Consider the following 25383-nt stretch of genomic DNA (forward strand, 5'->3'; position numbering starts at 1 on the left):
TGAATCTACCAGTTTGTTTTTGGATTCTGGAAAGAAAAGTGAAGCACTCAGGAGGAAGAACATACAAACTCCATGTGGACGGAGCTTTATAAACCGATGAATGACACTAGGATGACTAGTAGGCACACAAGTAATCCCACGGCAGAAGCATCATCATCCTTATAAAAAGTTTGTGTCATTCTTAGCCATGGGTGTGACCAGATATTACTGATGTGGTTACTAATCCCCCCGCAGAATGTCACACAGGAATGTCACGGCATTGTAGGACGATCCGGGTGTAGGTTACAGGGAGTTTATAGAATTAGAAGTGTGTAAACCAACCACTTCCCGTCTGATTATCTGAAATGAATGAGACGTATGACCTGGATGACATCACATGTGCATTAGGAAGTCGCTCCTCCTAGTCGGTCTATTATTTATGTATATCCTGGAGGGGAATTCAGTGAAACATGCAGATGACTGAGGCTGAGCCGAATGTTGTATACAAATTGGACGCATTGCAGAGCACATCACCAAATCTCATTTTACTGGCCATTTCCGGACCTATGTGGGCAGATGCTTAAAACTGACCCCGCAGGAAGATATAAAAAAAAAAAATACAAATTATTGTCGCTCTGTTTTGACTATTACATCATTTCATGTATTTTTTGAATGCAAACTTTGTAAGTACCTGAATTCGACATCAGCCTCTTGCTGTTCCTGCACAGCAAAGCTCAGACTGGGAGAGGGAGAAGCAGCACAAGGAGCCAAACAGTTGTGCTGCAAGAAGCTTGTTGATAGAAGAAAAGAGCAGAGTGACAGAGAGATGAGCTCATCAGTGGGCTACTTCTCTTTTCACTGTCCAGTCACAGAGTGGAATGGAGGTTTTAAAGAGGAGCTTCAGTCATTGTAAGGGTTCATGTACACGGGACGTTTGGAAAATACTTCTGAACAATGTAAACTGACTGCTGGAAAACGTAGGTTAAAAAAACGTCAGTTTTGACGCGTTTGCGCTTAAAAGCATTTTTTAAAGATAATATCAGGAGACCTTCCCAAATGCCCAGAATGCACTGAAAAACAGTAAAAAAATAACTTTCAGACATTTTGAGAGGAATAGAGAGAACAGAAGCAGAGAGAGCAGTATGGGTTGAGGTGACCTGTCTTTTCTGGTTGTAGTCACTATGGATCCCATCATGAGCGTAATGCGGCACATTCTACCATTTTTTCTTTCACGTGAAACCTGAAACGGACTGCGCTGGTGTACCGGGTCCATATGAATACATGGAAAACACTTTGCGTGCATTTCTGATGATGAAAAAGGCTCTGGACAGCATCTGGAGATGGAACAGTTAAAAAACGCTTCTAAATGAAAACGCTTATAAACGCGGTTAGCCGCGTTTACAAGCATTTGGCGTGTGAAACGCAGATAAAATCTACTCCTGAACGCAAGTTTGGTGCGTTAAAAAAACTGCCTGTAAATGACAGCGTACATGGACACATAGAAAAACATTAGGGAGAGTTCAGGGGCTGCTGAAAAAAATGCAGAAAAGCTCCTGAATGTCAGTTGAATGTCAGTTTATCAGCTGCAGTGTACATGAAGAAAAATAAAAAATCAGCAGCTATAAATACGGTAGCTATTGACTTTGAACATACTTATTAGACCAGAGATCCAACCTTGTCATCGCCTGGGCTGGTTCTTCATTGGTCTTCGAGTCTCTGGCAGCAAATAATTTTTTTATTAATTTGGCAATTTTACAGGCGCTGTCGTCTTGTTTGTGGGTAGCCGGCTGTGACATCCTGGTGTTTCACAGCCAGCTTCCCACCAGACATGCACATGCCTTCTGTATGGTCCCTCAGCCTCCTGGGACCGGTGACATGGGTGACACCCTGGAGAAGTCCTGGAGGCGGGCATGGGAGGAGGAGACCAGGGAACTAGAGAGAAGGAGGTCTTGTGAGGAGCGGAGTGTGCATGCTGGGCGGTACTTGGATATTAGGTCAGTGATGTAGTTCGGGGCATTTCACCTTTTAGGTGAAAAGCCTAAACCTAAGAAATGAAGAAACCCTTGCAGTGGCCACCACCCTTGGGGTGAGTCGCCAATGCTGATCTATCCTCTGGAAAATGGTTTGAAGCTTTGGTTTTGAGACTTTGATCCACCGGCCTCAAACAAGTATAGACTTAAAGATATGACAATATTACAAACTCTGCTGTAGTATCTCAGAATCTGAACGGCATTGCTAGAAGCACAAATTATCCAGACCCCCCTCCCCAAGTCCAACTTTGTGGTATGCGCCGCTTTGCGGGTTTCTCAACACTCCATTTTTCACCGCTTGAAACTCTCTCTAATTACAAATCTGACTGCGCTGGCTGGAGATTACATACAAAGACCCCGGGGCGGGGAACGCCGCTTTGAAACGCCTTTGGCCGAGTAAATTGCGGGGAGAACATGAAGTACAGACTGCAGTATGAACGTTATAATAACTATTTATAGAGAAGCGCTCCAGAGAGAAGGCTTAACGCTTCACTACAGAAACTTCAAAGGGAAGCTTTCCTCAGACTTTTCACTTTCCCATTAAATTCATCTGGTCCAAATATTAAAAGTGTTTTAATGTGGTCTCTTGTTTGGACTACTAATTTCTGTGCTATTACAGAATAAATGCACTTTAAACTTACCATAGCTTTTTTTTTTTATCATTTCTATAGGAATCAAGCAAGTGTGCACATCCAACCTTTCACCTTTCTCTTGCTGGCCCAAGACCTCGGAAGTCTTAAAAACACAGAAGTTGTTATATTAAACAGATCATCCCTGGCATCTAGTCCGATTTTACTGCCTATGGTCTTATGGTGTAAACACGCACAGTTGAAGGGTTTCATAGGAAGCACACTCAAAACTTTGCCCAAAAATTACTTATTTTTGCTTAAATGTACAACTGCCAGACAGAGATGATCTAAGAAAATAGTTGGACTACTGAAATGATTCTCTTGGGGCTGAAAGTTGAGCAGAAAGGTTCAACCAAGTATGAGCACAATATTTTTCAATCCCAAAGGTGCACTAAGGGAACCTGTCAGCATAGAATCTAAAAAGTACCAAAGAACTATAAAAACTTGACATCCCACAGAAGCTGGCCTTAGAAACACAAATGCATTGACCACTGTGCAACTCACAATGGATGATTATGGCAGTGCAACCATCCTCAGATGGGGAATCTTGAACCGCACAAACAACAAAAACAGAAGGGTGCAGATGCCTAGTGCATTATCTACAGCACTTTATTATAGAATGAAAGATACAAATTATACAAACCAAAGTGGATTTGTAGCATATCATTTAAACAAAAACCAGAAGTGTGCCCTCTAGTCTCATAGGACCAAACAGATGTCCACACCAGCTAAAGCATTTCAAGCGGCCCAGGGGACCGGGGGCAGTAACCTGAAACGCGCCAGTGGAACGATCTCCTGTTTGGTCCTATGAGGCTAAATCCAAAAAACAGAGGTATACCGCTCAGGCAAACAATCCAGATCAATCCACGACGGGTGCAGGCTCTGGCTCACCACCACACACAATGCAACAGGAAGAAGGGTCAGCCGCACACCGGAGGATAGATGAATATATAGTGTAGATTTATTGATCCATAGGACACACAAAACACCAGGACATAAAGACAGGACCTGTTAAAGCATTTCACACGATCTCGTGCCTAATCATAATCATGGTTATCGTGTGAAACGCGTTAACAGGTCCTGTATTCACGTGTGTCTTTGAGATCAAAAAATATACATTATATGCATCAATCCTCCGGTGTGCGGCTGACCCTTCTTCCTATGGAGGCTAGAGAGCGCACTTCTGGTTTCTGTTTTCATGATATGCTACCAATCCACTTTGGTTTGTGAGTATCATTTGTATATTTCATTCTGTAATAAGGTGCTGTAGATAATGGACTAAGCATTTGAGCCCGTTTCTGTTATATGAAAAGTGCCAAGCCTGTCTATCAAAAAGGAGGACATCACCTCATCCAAAAGGAGGAGGCATCCGTTGTAGAAGGTATCTGTAAACTGTTACATTTACCAATAAAATGCCTTCTACAACCAGGATAGAAATATGGTAGATGCCATTGGTGCGGGTATCCCATGTATAGGACAGGGAGGTCAGAACTCAGTGACTCCTGGCATGTTCCAGGTCAATGAATTACTAAGAAGTAAAGCAAAGATAATCACGAAAGCCCCAAGGCTTGCATTTTCGCAACTAAAATGAGGTCAACATCAGCCCCTTCCAGTATTGCTGTCCGAAAAAAGTTCCCTTATGGCTTATCCAGTAGTAGTTCTCATTCACATTGGACTTTTCTGTGATGAAGAGGTTTCTCTTCTCATCCAAGTACTTTCCTGAGCTTGAAGGGTGCCATTTGGATGAGTGGTGAAACGTCTTCAACATTTTAGAACAAGTCCGGCTGAATGTGACCAAATCCGGCCATGCTCTAGTAGAATTTTGTTTGGAAACTGTCGTTTTCAGAACATCTGTTTGATTTTCTAACTGAAATTATTACCGACTGTGGTTTTTGTTCAGGAAAAATACATTTGTAATGCTCATGTTCTAAGCACAAAAGAAACCTCTTCAATAAATCTGGGATTCCATTCAAGTAGTAGGTATAAATTAGAGCTTTTGAACTAAACTCAAGATGATGAAGATTTTGAACGAGACTCAATGATGATATGATCGAATGCTGTGATGAACAAATTCAGTTCTACTGGTGTTTAGACAGCTTAACTACTACTACCACCAGTTCTTCCATGATCATTCTCCATTGTATTATTACCCAAAACCCCATTCTCTTCTCTCAGAGGCCCTCTACCTTATCATAGCCATTCTATTACAAAGGCTTGGGTAGTAAAATGTTTGTGCAACGTTACTACAGGGCTTGACATTTGTACGGCCTAAACAGCAGACTTAAGTTACCTATACACTGATTGCTTCCTCAATCCACACTATACAGCATGGATGAAGGAATCTCTTGATCTGGCTATTGGACAGCAGCTGCATTTTTTTTGGTAAAAGTCTTTTGTAGAATGGGAACCAGATTTGCACAATATACAGTCAGCTTTATGTACTCCCTCCTCACTGGCCTGCCTCGCCGCTGGCTATCCCCGCTTCAGTCCATCCTGAATACGGCTGCCAGACTCATTCACCTCTCCAACCGCTCCGTCTTCGCCACCCCCCTCTGCCAATCCCTCCACTGGCTTCCGATTGCGCAACAGATCAAATTCAAAATCCTAACGCTGACATACAAAGCTGTCCACCATACTGCCCCGAACTACATCACTGACCTAATATCCAAGTACCGCCCAGCACGCACACTCCGCTCCTCACAAGACCTCCTTCTCTCCAGTTCCCTGGTCTCCTCCTCCCATGCCCGCCTCCAGGACTTCTCCAGGGTGTCACCCATCCTCTGGAACTCCCTGCCCCAACCCATCAGATTATCACCTACTCTCCTCTCCTTTAGGAGCACCCTGAAAACCCATCTCTTCAGGGAAGCCTACCCCACCCCCTGCTAACTTGCCGACCTCCTCCACTCTTCCTACCACTCCATCCCCCACATCTATCTCCTCCGGTGCCACTATCCCCTCCCTTCTAGATTGTAAGCTCGAAAGAGCAGGGCCCTCAATCCCCTCATGTTTTGCATTGTATTGGTATTGTTCTGTCACATGTCCTGTCCCCCTCTGTAATGTACAGCGCTGAGCGAACTATTGGCGCTTTATAAATACTGTATAATAATAATAATAATAATGTACAATGAGTGGGGTGGAAACCCTGAATATGTTCATAAACACTACAGAAGGTGTGCTATACAACTATATACAGTTTTCTAGAACTGATTGCATGCATAGAGTCCACTGTCTGACCACATTTTATTATGCAATATTTTTTTTACCTATAGGTAGTCTCTTCTTTATCCCGCAGGGACCAACAATATATGGCCTCTCCTCATCTCATGCCTGTCTTGAATTATAGCCTGATGAGTAATGTATGGTTTGGTCAGGATATTGGACGGCTAACATTACAGAAGGTTATATCAGTTGACCAAAATGGTGACCACATCATAAATTATTCAGTGCAGCCCGTAAACGTGCTAATAAGTTGAACCGCTTGGGGTCATATTCACCATACAGGCCAACCAGGCAGCTGCTCAGGACGTCACTGCTTACAGAGCATAGTGGTACCCGCTGTCAGGGCCATGGGTAAGGAGGTACACAATAGGATCCTGCAGGATGGAGAGTGGGGCAATATTTCACATTTACCAGCCCCTTCCTTTCCTAAATGAACACAATGGGTGATCATACTGATCACTCATTGTGCTCATTCATAACTGAAACATTGTGCTTTTTTTGTGGGTAGGTCAGGTTGGCTGAATGGGGCTCCATGGTTTGGGGGGGCCCTGTCAGGTTTGCTGCATGGGGCCCTGTGGTTTCTAACAGCAGCCCTGTCTGCTGTTAATGAAGCCACAGTCTTTGGCATATTGTTTTAGACAAAGCAGGAAGTGAGTAAATCTCTTGATAATTAAGGAAATCCTGTCATAGATAATTGTGACCAAAACAGGTGTCTCCGTGGGAAGACTTATCTATTTTTATTTTGATGACAGCGCAAAATGTTAAATCTTCCCTTACTTTGATTCACAGTCGCCGGAACAAATAGAGAGGGGGGCATCTCACTAGCGGATAAAAACCTGTTTGAAAGTTTGAGAGGACGAGGTGTATAAAAGTCCAGAATAAATGTGATCTTGAACTTTGTTGTGATCTTTGGGGATGTTAGAGAATAACCACATGTCAAAAGCCGTTAGAGACGTCAGGGATGGCTTGTTTAACCGCTTCCGTGATGCTCTATAGCAGAAATACTTCTACAGGGCAGCAGGGGGCGCAAATTCATGTATATGTGATTTTGCAGTTGTATGCCTCGGCTGTCAATCATTGGGTCCCGGCCGGTGATTTCCCGCGGATTTCCAACGGGAGAGAGACCTGTATGTAAACAATAAATGATCTCTCCCCTGTCAGCTCCTGCACACTGCTATGTATAGCTCTCCATAGCAGAGCCATACAAAGAAGTGTGCTTACAGTGAAAAACACACACAGCCCCCACAGTAAAACAGCACACAGTAAAACCTTTGATCGCCCCAGATGTTAACCCCTTCCTGCCCAGTGTCATTAGTACAGTGTCAGTGCTTTTTATTAGCACTGATTACTGTATTGGTGTCACTGGGATGTCAGTGACACCAAGTCAGTTCCCCCCGGTGTCAGAATGGCCGCCACAGTCCCACTATAAGTCGCTGATCGCCGCCGTTACTAGTAAAAAAAAATTAAAATCCCAGTATATATACCGCCATTTGTAGACGCTATAACTTTCACGTAAACCAATTAATTTACATGCATAGAGATTTTTTTTTTTAGCAAAGACATGAAGAATACATTTTGGCTTAAAATTTATGATGAAATTTGATTTTTTTTTTTACTGGACATGTTTAATAGCGAAAAGTCAAATATATTGTTTTTTTCTCAAAACTGTCTTTTTTTTTTTGTTAGCGCACAAAATAAAAGATGCACAGGCCATCAAATACCACCAAAAGAAAGCTCCATTCGTGGGGGAAAAAAAAGAACATAAAATTTCATTTGAGTGCAGTGTTGCATGACCGCGCAATTGTCAGTTAAAAAAAAAAAATGGCCTGGTCAGGAAGGGGGGAAATCCTCTGGAGGACAAGTGGTTAAAGCTCGTTTACGGTTTGTCAAGAATATGTAAATAGTTTAATGTCTATCGTCTAGGCTCAGCTGTATTTTAGGGATTTCTCCTGCCCTATTGTTAAGAGCACAACTCTCGCTAACCCACTAAGCCCTGAAAAAGGGAAGCTTACAACCCCTGAAATGCGTTGTCTGTCTTGGATGTTTTCTGAATAAAACTGATTCTTGCGTTTTATACCCGTTATTGTTTGCTCTTTTCCTCTATAAATGTTTGAGATGTATTTTCCTTTCTGGCATTTGTCAGCCGGAGATCTGCTTAAATGGACCTCCCCAACACCCGACAAAACCTGACACCCCTGATCAACTGTTGATCAGAAGCCCCCACTCCATGACAGGGTTTCTAACCTCTAACCACATTATCCAAAATAAAACAAAACGTTCTGGCTTTAGATACAATTCAACCCTCACCTGAACAGACATGAAGCCTCTTGACCTGAACACGACAGTGGAATCATTTAAAACACTGGAATCCCATAACATACCTTTTTGTGTTGGATAGATAGAAACATAGATACATATGATTGTTAGGCTACATTCAGCCAGATACGTAGAAATATTCTCTGCAAGGGCACTGATTAATCAGACAGCAATACACACACACACACACACACACACAAGCCACAGGTGACAACAATTATAATAAATTCTCTTTTTATTACTTTTATTTCTGTAAAGATGGACTGATTTATGGGTCCTTCCAGAAGGCAAAATAAGATTCTTATTACACAACAGATGCTGTGTCCTATCTAGACAGAGAGCAATTTATTTCAATTACAGGACATTCACCTATAAAATTCACACCCCACCTCATTAGAACTGCGTTTACTATGGATGAAGAAGCGCCGTTGGCCGTCTCCCCTGGACTAAAGTAAGCGATTTTACACAATTCAGTGAATTTGGAGTGATAATTTATCTTTGCTACGCCACAGCAATTGCATACGAATTTGAGGGGTTAATGCATCAATTTCACCCACCAGTGAAAATGGTGATTAATTATATGCAAATCAGAACAGCGACAAGAGTTCCCCAAAGTGCATATAATCGAAGCTAGACTCCCCATCTCTGAAGATGGCCTGAAGACACAGGAGGTAAAATGGTAATACGCAGTGAAGGCAAACCCCCTAGAATGGCACACTGCAAATAGACTTACTATTTGTAGGCTATATTTGGGAAGCGGCAGTCAGGGTCATTATATTGTGCGGTGTATACAGTCCAGGAAGTAAAGAGCAAATATGGCACATTTTTATATTAAAAAATAGAAACAGAAGCAAGATTACATTCATTACTTGTAGGATGAAAACAACTGAAATCCCTTCTGGGTCTTCCAATTTACCAGATTCAAAAAAACCTTTAAATAAGTAACAGTTTCTTTCAAGGACAAACTTTTTCTCCAAACAGTTGAGTTCAGGTGTTTCCAGTGAATGGTCTTGTTAGTACCCCCCGAGACTTTGCTTTTGATGTGTCTTATCTCTGTTCTCTTTTTTTTTTTTCTATCCCCTACATCTCTTCTAACATTCTGCTAAAACTTTGTGTTCAGTACTGCTTGGACCTGAAGAAGGGGACACTCCCCGAAAGCTTGTCCTCAAAATTGTATGTTGGTGCAAATAAAAAAAAGTATCACGGACAGTACTCAATTGTTTCTACTACAGCATACAAAGACATTTTGGACAATTGTGCTTATCCAACCTTGTGGTAACAGTTTGGGGAAGACCACCTAAACAAAACCAGCTCCATAGACATGGTTTGACCAGTTTGTTGTAGAGGAATTCAAGTGGCCTGTACTGAGCTCTGGCCTCAGTCCTACTGAACACCTATGGGAAAAATTGGAATTCAGATTGTAAACCAGGTATTCTAATCCAACATCAGTACCTGACCTCACAAATAGGTAGAAATTGCCACGCTCACTCTAAAATCTTGTGAAAGCCTTCCCATAAGAGCAGCAGAAGAGATTATAGCCTCAGAAAAAGGAACCAACTCTATATGAATAGCCATGGTTTTGGAATGGGATGTCCAACAAACTCATATATGTGCGTTGGTCAGGGGGTCCACAAACTTTGAGCCATAATGCATATGCTACTCCCATAGGAGCTACAGGAATACTGTCCAGGTCCTCCCCAAATACTTTGTCCCACAGTCAGACACATAGGCTCATTCACTTGTTTCTCCAATATTCAGTCTAAGGTTGTTGTTTTTGTTGGTTTTATTTTTGAAGAATGAGGATAGGGATGAGGGAGATAAGTGGGATACTCCCGATGATTAGGAACTATGTACACTGAGGACTTTGATCTTCAGAACACGATATATCTGAGTCCATGCTTGAATCAAACAGTGGACTTCAGCTTTAAGCAAAAGCAACAAGTAGCAACTTTTTCAGAGCTCCAGGGCAGTGTAGTAATGGGCAGATGGACAAAGCTCTTTGGAACCCCAGCCGGTATTCCCTTTGCTAAACCTGCAACTGATGTCCTAGCAGCAGAGGGGGTTAAAGAACAGTCTCTAAGATCCTTAGGTATGTCTGTATTCACAAGGCCCAAGAGCAATTGGATGCCTTCCTCTGTGATACCAGACCAGACCTTCAGGAGACAGCCCCTCAGCCAACGTAGCATAAGCCGGGTCTCAGCAATTCAGGCCCTCAGGCAGCCCACCTGAGGTCTACAGCATTAGCTGCCCGGGAGGGTAACATGCCCTCTCACAAGCTTGGGCAATCATAGCCAGGAAAGACCCTGAGCTCCGTGTGCTCACAGAATATATACAGTTACCCAGCATGCCTTAGAGTCACTCTCTCTGGGATAGGATGAGGCTGTATCAATATTCATGCTCCTATCTGCATAGCTCCACACCTATCATCCAGAAACGTCTGTAGTCTTCTGGATACAGAGGAAGCTAGGCAGACTAACAGCACCTGAGCACATACAGCAGACCCCACTAAATGATCACAGCTCACTCAATACAGTGAGCTATCTAAACTTTAATCAATCAATAATTACAGCCACTTTGCCTACAGTGCGGCAACTAGATTTACCTATCAAAAATATAACTAATCCTATCTACTTAATCACCTACCTAGGAGGGTGCTACACATATCAGCTGTCAGTGCACTTTGGGTAATATTCCTATTGCTCCCCAAGTAGCACAAATCGAGAGCGCCTTTTGGACTGTATTCATAACTAGGAAAAGAAAATGCAGCGTCAGATCTTTGGACATTAGCCTGCCATCATGGAAATTTGCAGCCCCAACAGGGAGCAATTGTTTGCATCATGCAACAATATTTCCTTGTGTAAGGAACCCTTCAATCTTTGTCTTCTAATATGTAATAAATGCATTCAAGGAATAACATGTTTCATTAAAAACTGGCCTATCTTGCTTGTTACATCATAACTTCACTTTTAGTATGTCGCATTGTTCAACCTTTGGTTGGCATTTAATAGAACATGAAATATTCAGTGAATGGTGGACAGCATGTAACTGCAAATTCAGAAATGGGTTTTGTAAAAGCACCTGAACATCATTATAAAAGTCTGAAGATGCAAAAGAAAAAGCAGACAGACCGCATTAGCGATAGAAAAAGGGACATTTGCAATGAGAAAGAATTCATTTAAAGCCATTTGGTGACATTTCTCCTTGCTGGGAAGAGAGCACTTTAGCTCTGGGTGGTCCGACAGTCGCAGGACTCCCTGTGCCTAATGACACAGCGAAATGTGATGGTTTATTATGAGCTGTATAACTTTCTTTAACTGCTCCATCCCCTCAATACTGTATTCAGGCAAAAAAAGCTCTGCACTTGCCAGAGATGGTGGAAGAAGTCTCCCTAGTTCTTGTCAGTGTCATAATTAAGGGGCTCTGACTTTGGTAGTAAAGGAAAATTCTTGAAATAACAAGAACAAATAAAATATGGACAGTTCCCAATTGTCCGATCTCTGACAAGACGTAGGGGTTTCACAGCGTCATGCTGCTTCAGCTTCTCCAAGAACGTTCCAAATTACTTAAATGCGTCCTGTCTGCGTAATGGAAGTAGGCTTGACAGAAAATCAATAGATAATTCCCATATAAAAATGGCAGGATGGTGGTTTGAGGTAGTGCCAGGCTTTTTCCTGTCAAACAAAACAAGATTTAAACAGAAATGTATTTTTTTTAAAGGCTTCATGTCTGGTAGGAACATGACTTCTGTGGCAAGAACATACAGCAGTGGTGGCAGCCATTATGTTTGGAGAACAATGTTACCAGAGACAAGAACTAGGGGCCCATAATTGGGTATGTTCGGACCTTATGCAACAATGTCTAAAGAAAGGAAAAGGTCAAGTGCAAACCAAACACTATCCAATATTGCAAGGTATAAGATGCATAAGGCGGCCATACATGGAGTAGGGACCAGATGAATTTGAATCCATGTACAGTTGCAAGAAAAAGTATGTGAACCCCTTGGGATTACGTGGAGTTTTGCATGAATTGGGCATAAAATGTGCTCTGAACGTCATCTAAGTCACAACAATAGAAGAATACAGTCTGCTGAACATAATACTACACAAACATTAGATGTTGCCATGGTTTAGTTGCACATAACATGTAAACATTCACAGTGCAGGGAGGAAAAAGTATGTGAACCTTTGGACTGGTTGACCCTCCTTTAGCAGCAATAACCTAATTTTAGACCACTCCTCTTCACAAAACTGTTTCAGTGTAGCAATATTCTTGGGATGTCTGGTGTGAATCGTTCTCTTAAGGTCATGCCATGCCATTTCAATCGGGTTGAGGTCAGGACTCTGACTGGGCCACTCCAGAAGGCGTATTCTGTGCTGTTGCAGCCATTGCTTTGTTGAATTACTTGTATGCTTTGGGTCATTGTCCTGTTGCATCACCCAACGTTCAGAGCACATTTTATGCCCAATTCATGCAAAACTCCACGTAATCCCAAGGGGTTCACATACTTTTTCTTGCCACTGTATGGGCAGGCTGGTTGTATACAAGTCAGTCTATCAATCAAGTACAACCAGCATGCTGGAAAATTTTCTATCTACACCACCAGTTGTGCTGATCAGTGTATTCTGATGGTGGAGAAGTCTCCCTGCTGTCAGAATACAACAGCTCGGTTGGATGGAATCAAGTAATTTTTTTTTGTTCACCTCACTAGTGGAAAGAAAAAAAATTACTCATGTATGGCCAGCCGTGAGGACCCAAAAGAGGCCCACGTTGGTGAAAAATAAAGTTACAGCAAACAAAGCACTTGACTCCACTCAGTAAAAAGATTCTGATGTATACCAGTGATACCACTCTAAAGTCCTAACGACTACTCCCATTAGACCCAAGAACCGATCCCATCGTCCTTCTACACCAATTACAAAAGCAGTACCATATGGATCAGGCATCACAGCGGAAAACATGAAATACTATACTCATCAAACTTTAACATATTTCACACATATTTCTGAAGGAGAAGTAAAAACTTTTGTCAAGTTTGTATTTCTGTTTGTGATCCCATTGTGAGATATTCCCTCATTTCCAGTCTTTGTGATGCCCATGCAGGATCACGATTAAAATTTGTTTTAGTCTTTAGCTGTCAGATAGATTTTCTATTATTTCCTGTGCTAACCAATTGGGAAAGTTCCAAGACAAAAACACAAAGATGACTTTTTGGAACGCACCCAGTTTTGCAGTGTACAAACTCAGCCACACTCAAGCAACCTAGCTCCACTTATCCACCAAAGACAGACAAACGCCTTTAGCCCTGGAGAAATGGCTTGGCTTTTTTAAATGATCAGAAACACCTTAGATTTTTATATACAGGATTCCTCACTCACTGTGTAGGTTATCTAGTCAGGTGATTAGTAAGTTACTTAATACAAGCATCAAATACAGCCAATGTATTGCAAGGAAAAAGCCAACCTCATCTCCATGAAGTTACACTGATACTGCAGGTCAATGTAGCCCTAAAACTGGCCTTTGGTGAAATTCTTCTGGTTTCAGCTATGACCCATGCTCATATGAAAGAGTGTGACTTTTTCCTCTTGTAATGCTTTGAACATATAGGACTCTCTTAATAAACAAATTGTACGAATCACCGACCTGAATAAAAGATCATCTTTACTAGGTGCTCCTAACCCTAAACCTAGGATAAGATTTTCTGAGCCTTCAGAGAGACAGAAGCCTAGGACCATGACCAGTTCTCATCACACTGGGGAGATTTACTAAAACTGGTGCAGTCAATCTGGTAGCCAATCAGCTTCTAATTTCAGCTTGTTCAATTAAGCTTTGGCAATAAAACCTGGATGCTGATTGGTATTTATGTAGAACTGTACCAGATTTTGCACTCTCCAGCTTTAGTAAATAACCCCCATTGTGTTTTTTCTGGTAGTTGATCTCCACAAAGGAGAACAACCTCTACAAATATATACAAAAGTAAACCTAAATTCTGATCAGTCCTGCACTACCAAACACATACTAGACCCTCACCCACTGAATCATGCACGACACCGCGAAGGGTCCAACGGACCCAGGATCTGTCCACAAGGTGAGAAGCCACAGGGATTTTCTCTCTAGAAGGATTTGACAGAGGCTCTAACTCCTTTCCTGTTCTTTCTAAAACAAACTGAAAAGAGTTGTCTAGTGTTTGGCTTTAGTCTGCCCCAACTTCACCATGTTCTCTCATTACCGAACACACCAGGCAAGAAACAATAAAGTTGAAGATGAAAAGGGCACGTTCTGTTCTACATAAAAGCAAAATAATTATGTACCCAGGATGACAACTTTATCTACAATCTATTTCACTGAAACGTGTTCTCTGAACTTCTGTAGAAAAAAATCCATAAAAAAAAAGTACTTGTGTAAGCAAAAATGTTTTTATACAACAAATCCCATTCCATTTATTCTGTATTAAAAAAGGGCAGCATTGTATGAACGAGTTTTATTTGAGTGTAAAGCACAAACATCCCCATTTCCAGAATCATTACATCTTCAACTAAAATAGAGCAATTTGGTCTTTATATCTCCGCTCGTTACAGCTTGTTTATACACAAGCCTGTCTATAGATATATTTACTGATATTATCAGGCAATTCACAGAGTCAAATACTGCGGATAATGGTGTTGTGTATAAAGGAATGGCTTGCTGGAGTGTGAACATCATGAGTAAACACAATTAAATGGGGGGATGAGATTGAGAGGTTTTATTGTGCTGTAGCTACACAGGAAGAGAGTGAATCACTGCCGGACATGGGAGGATTCTGCCCTGGACAAGAAGAGGAGTCTGCCCTGGACAAGGGGAGGAGTCTGCCCTGGACAAGGGGAGGAGTCTGCCCTGGACAAGGGGAGGAGTCTGCCCTGGACAAGGGGAGGAGTCTGCCCTGGACAAGGGGAGGAGTCTGCCCTGGACAACGGGAGGAGTCTGCCCTGGACAACGGGAGGAGTCTGCCCTGGACAACGGGAGGAGTCTGCCCTGGACAACGGGAGGAGTCTGCCCTGGACAACGGGAGGAGTCTGCCCTGGACAACGGGAGGAGTCTGCCCTGGACAACGGGAGGAGTCTGCCCTGGACAACGGGAGGAGTCTGCCCTGGACAACGGGAGGAGTCTGCCCTGGACAACGGGGAGGATTCTGCGCTGGACAACGGGGAGGATTCTGCGCTGGACAATGGGGAGGATTCAGCCTTGGATATGGAAGGATCCTGCACATCATCTTACCTCTGGATCCTGTGTATGCTGGGAGAAGGCAAGCATTATAGATGGTGGATTTTCCTGTTTATTTGAGAAGGAAAGGGTTATGTATAAATAAGCTTATAAAAGGCTTACAAAATAAATTTAGCACCAACTAACTCAAAACTCCATCTTGTATGCAGTAAGATCTCTCAGCTGCTTCTAACTGTTGGGTTCCCAAAGTCCAACTTTAGTTTGCTCTAACAGTTATATACATGTTGGATAATTAAAAAAAATGGGAGCTCTTTACGGCCACTCTGTCATAGCTGAGCAGGTCTGAATCAGGAAAATTTAAGTAAATAGGAACCGCGCCGCCTGTGTGGTCAGTCATAATGGGGAAATGATGGGTTGGTTTTTGGAGCAATATTCCTTCCATTTACTGCCCATGATCAGAGATAAGGTCAGCTAATCTGGATGGTAGCAGACCACATAAAAGTATTAATTGGTTTTAGGTTAATGGCGCAGCTGTGCCACTGGAAACCAAAAATATGTTTTGTCTAGGTTGGAGTTCAACAGATTTGCCTGTGCTCAGTAAAAACCTCTTCAGCTGGACCTTCAGCACTCAAGCCTAAATTTTAAATGTGGGCATATCCGCCAATAATCCCTCCATCAATCATCTTCTTTAGACATGGTTTTGGTCAGGTGGGTGGAGCCGGAAATTCAGGTGGAGCAATCCCAAGGCTAAAATCCCTGTCTTAAAAAAGCTTTGGAAACTCAATCTCCCCAACCATATATATTCAAATAATAAAACAATGGGTTTTAATAAAACAATGGGACAAAAGATGTTAAGAGTCCAATATGCATTTTAATTACTCATATTTCAATCAAATACCAATTGTGTTTCAGAGGCAACAAAACTCCCGCTTCATCAGGGGTATAAAACAAACATAAAACATAATGAATAAAAAAACAATACTAATAGAAAGAATTAAGGAACATAAAACAATTGTAAAGGCTTATGTCCACATATGCATATGAGCATACAATTTTTTTTTGGGGAAAAAAAATGTATCCTTTTTATATGTTTTTTTAATAACGGTGTTATGCTCATACATATGCCTTTGTCAATTTTTTTAAATAGTCTTTCACTCATTATGCTTCATGTTTGTTTTGTAGAACTGGTAAAGGGGGAGTTTTGTTGCCCCCAAAATGCTTTTGCTGTTTTTGTTTGATTGGATTATGAATAATTCGACTTTCATCTTTTGGTGTGGTGCCCATGATTTCTATACTTTGAGTTGCTTCCAGGTACCCTTTGGGGGAGGCATTTTTGTTTGAGATCTGCCTTACCAAAGCATGTGAGCTTTTTCTTTGTATTTGAATTTATAACTAATCATTGAAATCCCAGCACATGTTTCTCTTAGTATTTTGAGCTACTAAAGTTGCAGCCTCACAGAAAAAAGAAAAAGTCAGTGAACCCCAATACTGTACTAGCTAGACATGTGTGTAGATTATGAGTTTAGCAATTTTGTTAGTTACATAAATGTTTGAAATGACATAAATGTTTGAAATACTGAGTCCACTCAGATGGTAGCGATGGAGCCACTTCCCTGCTGTCCCCTGGCCTGGTCACCTTTCCATCCTTCATTAATCTCCATGTGACAGTCTGGGATCCCAGGGTCCTCTATTCTGTTTGTTTTGTAGATCTTTACCTTGGTGACACATTAGTGAAGACAAAGGGTTTACCTTACAGAGAGGAGGCACAGAGGTTACAGGTCCTTGGAGGTCAGAGCAGATAAACAGGCAGAGATTTAAAACATGAACACATATCAGTGAACACCCAGAATCCTCAGTAAGAGCTCCCATTACTCACAAAGACAGGTGATAACTTGCACAACGACAATGGATCTTCCTGTCGCCAAAGTTGGGTTGGTTTTTCTGGTCTGGGTAAACCTTTCTATACAACAGAAGTGACATTACTCCCAAAAGGTCTTCAATACACTGCTGACCCAAATGGCCCAATGACAGACCTGAGAATGTCTACTACATTGGCCATGTACAGTATGTGTTACCCAATTTTCTCAACCGCTTACAATGGCTGGAAAATGTAGCAGAATGGTGAGTGTTATGAATATTGGGAATACTTCACAAGATCTGGTGTCACAGTGGTTATCCAGAGAGGTGTAGCTACACAACTGTCCTTCAGGACCCAAAAGTCAGAGAAAAGCAGAACATATAGCAGTCACCCACCAACAAGAAACCCTGATAACACTTCTATAATGCTTGCTGGCATAAAAATAAACAGGCATACAGATTTTCCTTACTACTGTAAGAGAAGAACAATAAAAGGCCAATCAATAGGTGTCACCAAGCTGTGGAGAGGTCACCCACAACCCAGGGACAGTCAGCAGAAGACTGCAGTGACCTCTGACCCCTTCTGTGCTGACTGATTGCATGACGCCATAATGCCTTGTTTAGAACAGAATCTGCTCCATCTTCAAGCAGATGATTCAGTAGGAAGCCAAAGTAGGAAGGAAATGACAAATTGAAGAGGGCCTGTCACATACTTGGGAGGATGGCTCTGTTTCTCAGTGATGGTGCAGGCTCTTGGTCAGTACAAAGTTGAGCTGTTTCTAAAGTCTTGACAAGTCCTTTTGTCTGAGATTACTGAATCATAAATTGTATACTGGGTAAAAGACAATGCAACATGGCTTTATCAGGGGAAACGGTGAAAAAGCAAAACATGGCTATGTAATCTGCACAACAAAAAAGTTACTTTTTAAAACACACGTAAAATAATTACATTAGAGTATGGACTTTACAGTCACATTTCTCTGTTAGCCCTAATGATGCCATGTAGGGTTGGGGTTCGGTTGAGTGCAGACAATAATGGTCTGGAAAACAAAATAGCTCTATCCTAACTATATAGCCAAAATTACATAGACCCTCCCCCCCCCCCCAAATGTTTGAATTCAGGCGTTTCAGTCCTGTTAATACTAGAGCAAACAAAGACATTTCAGACTAGCATGACTGTGCCCCTGTGTACAAAGCTAGCTCCATAAAGACATGGTTTGACCAGTTTGATGTGGAAGAACTTAATTGTTCTACACAAAGCCCTAACCTCAACCCTAATGAACACCTTTAGGATGAGTTGGAAAGTCAAATTTGAGCCAGGTCGTCTAATCCAACAACAGTATCTGATTTCACAAAAAGGTACAAATTCCTACAAAAACAATCCAGAATCTTGTAAAAGCCTTCTTGGAAGATTGGATGCTGTTAAAGCCTCAGAAGATGATCAACTCTGTAATAATGGCCATGGTTCGGGAATGTACTGCCACATCATATAGGGGTGATAGTCAGGTGTCCATCAACTTTTGTTCATATAGTTTGTGTATCTATTTCTACAGTATATAATCGACAGATAACCTGATTCTCATAAGAAATGATAGACCTAGATAGATAGATAACCATTTTGGGCCCTTTTAGACCTGGACTGATTTATATGGTAGAAAATCTCTCATTTATCCCAGTGAAAGAGTGATATAAATGACGAAAGACGGAATGTCAGTCCCCGAAGAGTAACTGATAGACTGCAAAGGAGAGAATAGAGAGACACACACTCAGTCATCCTGAGCCGTCAGGATGACGAAATGAGAAGCAGACTCCACAGAAAACGACCGTTTCTGCAGAAAGATCAATAAAGGTCGATTGGCCTCTCCCAGCCGTATCAGTGTCTAACAGTCCTCACAGGGATGAAGTGATAGCTCTTGAGATTTCTGATGTGTAATGTATAGCACATAGAGAATCAGCCTATATGTGTCTGGATGCATCTGCAGCCTCTATGGAATGAAGCTCCAGCATGCTGCTCTGTAAGTTACCTCCTTGGGCTTGCTGAGACCTGCAGTTCAAAAGTGGCTACAGAGATCTATACAAAGATTGTATGTTCAGCCTATCTTTGTGTGTGTTTCCAGTAAGTTGCTCCATAGAGGAGCCTGTTCTGTGTTCAACCATTAAAATGATTAATAAGGTTCAGCAGGGCAGCTAGTAGCAATCTTCCATGGGACAAAGAGAAAAAGTAAATCTCTGATGTCCCCTGCTACACTGAGTGGTTCATCCTCCTCTTTAGGACACTGTAATGACATAGAGGCTAGTGGATGGAACCACAAAATGTAAGGAGAGTGAGGGGGGTACATGAGATTGACACTCCAGGAAGTGTCAGATTTCTCTTTAACTGATAAGTATTTGGTGGTGTGGGCAGCAGGAGATTCGAGTATTCTCTACTTTTTTTTTCTTTTACTGGCAAATTTTGGTGATCGAGATCCTTTAAAGTGATCTTAAAGGCTCAGTTTTAATTTTTTTTAAAATAACAAATAAACATGTTATAGTTACAGTACCTGCTCTGTGTAATGGTTTGGCACAGAGCAGCCCAAATCCTCCTCTTCTCAGTTTCCTGCTGCCATTCCAGGCTCCTTCCCCATGCCAAGTGCCAACAGAAGCAAGCTGCTTGCTCTGCGGTCACTTATGCATGCTCGTTCTAGAGCTGCCTCCATATGCCCCACCCCCCACTCCCTCTTCGTTGGCTGTTGTTGACAGCAGCGGGAGCTGCTGTGTCTCAACCAATGAGGAGGCAGAGGCCCAGGAGAGCTTTTGCTCTCGTGCACATTGCTGGATCAGGCTCAGGTGAGTATATGGGGGGCTGAGGGAGGAGCTGAACACTGAAGGTTTTTTACCTTCAGGCATAGAAAACCTTCAGGCTTTAGAACCACTAAGATTCTACTGATGTTAGTGCACCACTGCAGCCTCTGCTCTCTTGATTCAGAACCAGAGAGCCTGGGGATTGGTTTATCACAACAGAGGGGATCATTAACCATTTGCCACCCAGCCACTGTAGAAATATGGCGGCAGGGCGGCACTGGCAGGCAAAACCACGTTTTAAAATGTGTGTTTTGTAAACAGATAGGGGGCGCGCGCGAAGCACGCCGCCGCCCTATCTGTCCCGCCGATCACCGCTGCGGATGTCAGTCGCTGGGTCACAGCCGGTCCTTAGCGGCTGTTTCCCGGCGATTGGCGGTAAACAGTGACAGAGAGCACAGCTGCAGTAGCTGTGCTGTCTGTCACTTCCTTGTCAGCTCGAGGATGAGCTGATCGAGACAGAAGAGTTTCTCTCTCTTGATCAGCCTTGTCCCACCCAGTACACACCCCCGCCCCCTAGTAAAACACTCCCCTCACTCAGATAACCCTTCCCTGCAAAATAAAGTTAACCCCTTCCTCCCCAGTGCCATTAGTACAGTGTCAGTGTTTTTCTTTTTGCACTGATCACTGTATTAGTGTTTTTGGGGACGTCCGTGACCCCAAGTCAGTACCCCCCAATGTCAGAATGTCCGCCGCAGTCCCGCCATAAGTCGCTGCCATAAGTCCCTGATCTTCGCCATAATTCACTGATCGCCGCCATTATTAGTATAAAAAAAAACCTAAAAATCCCAGTATCTTTCCCGCCATTTGTAAACGCTATAACTTTCACGTAAACCAATTAATTTACATGTATTGGGCTTTTTTTTTTAGCAAAGACATGTCGCAGAATGCATTTTGGCAGAAATTTCATGACTAAATTTGATTTTTGCATTTTTTTTTACTGGACATGTTTTATAGCAAAAAGTCCAAAATATTGTTTTTTTTTCCTCAAAATTGTCAGCCTTTTTTTTTATAGCGCAAAAAATAAAAACCTCACAGGCGATCAAATACCACCAAAAGAAAGCTCAATTTGTGGGGAAAAAAAGGATGTAAATTTCATTTATGTACTGTATTGCATGACCGCGCAATTGTCCATTAAACTAGCGCAGCACTGTATAGCAGAAAAATGGCGTAAATTGCAGTATTTATACCATAGTTTGTAGACGCTATAACTTTCACACAAAGCAATCAATATACACTCATTGGGATTTTTTTTACCAAAAACATGTAGCAGAATACATTTTGGCCTAAATTGATAACCAACTTTGAGTTTACTATATATTTTTTATAGCTGAAAGTAAAAAATATTGTTTTTCTTCAAAATTTTTGGCCTTTTTTTGTTTATAGCGTGAAAAATCAAAAGCGCACAGGTGATCAAATACCACCGAAAGAAAGCTCTATTTGTGTGAAAAAAAGGACGTAAATTTCGTTTGGGTGGAGCATTGCATGACCACGCAATTATCAGTTGAATTAGTGCAGCGCCGAGTAGCAAAAAGAGGCCTGATCATTAAGGGGGGTAAATCCTCTGGAGCTCAAGTGGTTAAACCTTGTATCAGCCCAATCATCTCTCCATATTGCCTCACTAGTATTTTTTCCAGCTGAAACGAAACTTTTTTTTCCAACAAACAATTTATATTGTAAAGTGCTGAGCAAACTGTTGGCGCTATATAAATCCTATATAATAATCTCTGGGCTCCATATGAAAACTATTAAAAATGACATTTGGTGCTTCAAGCTTTGCCAATAAGGCAGTTCTATAAGCGAGATCAAATCCTCCTAAAACAATAACTCATGCCAATGCCTGCTAGCTGCATTCAGAGAAACGTGACCAAGGTACCATACACATTCATTTCACCACAGTGCTGCTGAGATCATATTTTTGTTTTTCAGAAAGCAAGAGATTTTACAAGGCAGACCAAATCAGAGTTTTGTTTCACTAAAGAATAATGTCCCAAGACTGCAACCGCTAATCCAGGAAAAGGCTTTTTGACTTAATGGCTGAACAAGACACACATCTGATTGACGCTTTCTATTTGGTCAGGTGACATATGTGATTGAGTAAAAAAATCAAGAATACCACGGGGCAGAGGAGCAGAAGAAATCCTAAATGGTGTCTGGGAAAAGGTGACAGGACTACCTTATTATGGAGGAACTCTGGGCAAAACTTCAGCACACCCTCTGTGCCCTGCTATATATGTATACTTTTAAAACCATATTTTTTAAATGCTGCTTATATAACTTCACAAAATCCATAATTAATTCAAATACCATACATCAGGCTGAGAAGGGGGAGTGACCTTGAAGGCTCCATGAATTGGCATTTTTTTAAAATCCTAACATGTTTCAAGCACTTGGGGTTGAAGGGAAAAATTTAGACAGGCTTATAAGGATTAAAAACATATGTTAGCAATGTTGCTTTATAGTCCAATGAGCAGTTGGTGGTGGGGAAGGGGAGGGGTTGTTACAGCAAACTACAGAGCTACATGGCATCATCCTCCAAGATATATTGCAGCAGACATATGGAAATCATACTAGTGGCTGAACAGAGCAGGTGAATTTATTCTTGTATTTCAGCTCTGCATTCATTGTTTCTGCTTCAAAACAGAAGGTATTACCATCACCAATCCAAAACATAAAAGCCAAGTTTAATACACTAGTACGGTATATAATAGGACTGGCCATATGTCCATTGCCACCGCTGAATCCAGAAAAGAGATAAAGCAGTCCTGTGTGCAAACGTTTCAGGTTTGTTTGCCATCATCAGTTCCGGTCTTCCCACCATGACTTTTGTGAACATGGACAATAGTTATGGGAAGCTGACAAAACATAAAAAAACTTACTTGCTACTTCCAAAGATGCATTTCTGCTGACAGATTCTCCCAGATAGTTTCGTGCCACACAGATATAAACCCCCTCGTCTGGTTTACTTCTACGTCCATGAACAATGCGGAGGAAGAAGAGGGAACCACTCGGCAGCAGCATACGGTGAGAACGAGGGTCATCCTTGTCTGTCTCCACCCGTTCACCATCTTTGTACCACTCGATAATGGGCGTGGGACGACCTTCCGCTTTGCAGTTCAGCGTTGCCGGTTCCCCCTTAGAAACGATGTGATCGGATGGGTGTTCTACTATTCTTGGCGGGAAATCCTCCAGACGGGGCCGAGAGCCTGAACAAGACAAACCAAAAAAAAAAAAAATGTCAACAATATACAGTTACTGTATCTCAAAAGAAGACCAAACCTAATTATATAGATGCTGGTCTACAGGCTTTATGTCACAGAAAGCAAAACGACCATATTTCTTCCTCAAAAAAAAAAAAAATACAATTATGCTCCTATTTTTAAAAAGGCTCTCTTCAAAAACATACGGCCTCTGGAATTATAAAATGCAACAATAAGCAAGCCTTAAAAAGTGGGAACAACTAATATAAAAACTAACAGCTCCATAATACAAGATTCCCACAAAGATTATATACTGTATGGCTAAATGTTTGTGGACACCTGACCAGAAAGCCTGTAGAAGCCTACTGGAAATCCCATTCCATAACCATGGACGTTAAAATGACATTGCCTCCCTTTGTGGCTATAACAGCCTCTACTCTTCTGAGAAGGCATTTCATAAGATTTTGGAAAATGTTCGGGGGGAATTTGTGGCCATTTGTGAGCTCAGATACTGATGTTGGAGGAGAAGACCTGAGTCACAAACGGCCTTCCAATTCATTACAAAGATGTTCAGTAGGGTTGAGGTCAGGACTTTGCAGGCGACTTGAGTTTCTCCACACCAACTGAACAGCCCATGTCTTTATGGAGCTGGCTTTGTCCACAGGAGCACAGTCATGCTGGAAAAATAAAGGGCCTTCCCCAAACTGTTGTCATAAGGTTGGAATTTTAAAAAATATCTCTGTATGTTCATACACTGGTATGGACAGTGCTCTTCACTGGAAACACCTGAAATCAATTAATTGGAAGGGGTCTACATACCTTTTACTACAGTATATAGTGCAGGTTTGATAGTGAAGTGGCCAAAAATATTTGGACATATAGTTTTAGCCATTGTGATTGCCAGACAGTATTGTCTGCACTGTACTGAATCCCTAATTTGACATTACTTCATCAGGAGTATTGGTGAAATTCAAAATTGTTTGAATATTCCTTGCATTATGAGGAGCAAAAAACATTCCCATAGAATCATGGGAGGCAACCATCTACCCATCTCTGCTAGAATAAGGAAAAAAACTTTCAGAGATCAGAGGAATGGGGATGCCATTAAATTATTTATCTCTGCAGAAAACTTTAGCTTTATAAAATGGGATGTTGCAACCTCATTATGAACCTATTTTACAGAGAAATTCAGTACTACTTTAGCATTAGAAACACAAAACTCATTCTACCAAGTTATAATACTCCTTATAGTTATTAGAACTTATTACTGCATATTACAAACGCATAATCCATGAAAAGCCGTATTAACCGAGAATGTCTAATTGCTTTCTAGGTTTTAAAGCTTCTTAGAACTGCTAATTATCCTGAGCTGTGCACAGTTTTTATAATTAGTTTCTAGCAGTTTTATATGGCTTGTCAAGCCTTAGCTATGAATAGCACCCTTACATTATATTCTGTGCCGCAGAGGTAGACTCGTGTGATCTCATTATGTTACCCAGGTCAAACTGCAATCTAGAAAAGCTTTGGGGTATGTGTGATTCTATACTAGACATCCTATCCCTTTCTGCCAACAGGTTTTGTTCAAAGCAAAAAGAAAACAAGTCAACACTGGGCTTACTCAAAAATCGAAAATATTTCATTTTAAAATGGTCACAAATCTGCAGGCCTAGCAATGAAAGGTTTATATTTTCCCTTTTGCTTTCTTTATTCACTAGAAAATAAACTTGAGGCCCTAGTAGTAAAAATCTGTGGTTCTCAACCGTTGGGTTGCAACCTCCCTTCTCCCACCGATACAGATCTCTTAACTTTCCACAGTGCTCCCCAGCTTCCACAGGGCCCCCAAACTTCCACAGTGGCTCAACATCCCCCCATGACCACCTGAAAGCTCTCAGCCTCCTCAGCACCTCCACCCAACCCTCCATAGTACCCCGAACCTTCAACAGTGCCCCACGAAGCCCCCCAACCTCTCACAGTGCTTCCTGGCCTCCTCCAGAAACCTCATCCCAAGCAGTGCCCCCAAGTCTGCTACAGAGTCCCCTAACCCACTGCACACTACTCTCTTTAGGTGCTGAACGTGCCTAAATGCATGCAAATACACCTTGAGTATTCATTCCAGTA

General features: G+C 41.9%; 1 protein-coding gene across 1 annotated transcript in view; it reads right to left on the reverse strand.

The window, feature by feature from the left end:
* Positions 1-25383, reverse strand: part of ROBO3 (roundabout guidance receptor 3) — a 207191-nt gene that overhangs the window by 134366 nt on the left and 47442 nt on the right. The window contains exon 2 of the mRNA XM_089652131.1: positions 22945-23271. Within this exon, the coding sequence (XP_089508257.1) occupies positions 22945-23271 (327 nt within the window). The remainder of the gene's footprint in view (positions 1-22944; positions 23272-25383) is intronic.

The sequence above is a fragment of the Staurois parvus genome, unplaced genomic scaffold (genome assembly GCF_062004578.1).
Source record: "Staurois parvus isolate SC_StPar_1 unplaced genomic scaffold, SC_StPar_1.0 ptg000671l, whole genome shotgun sequence".
Lineage (NCBI taxonomy): Eukaryota > Metazoa > Chordata > Amphibia > Anura > Ranidae > Staurois > Staurois parvus.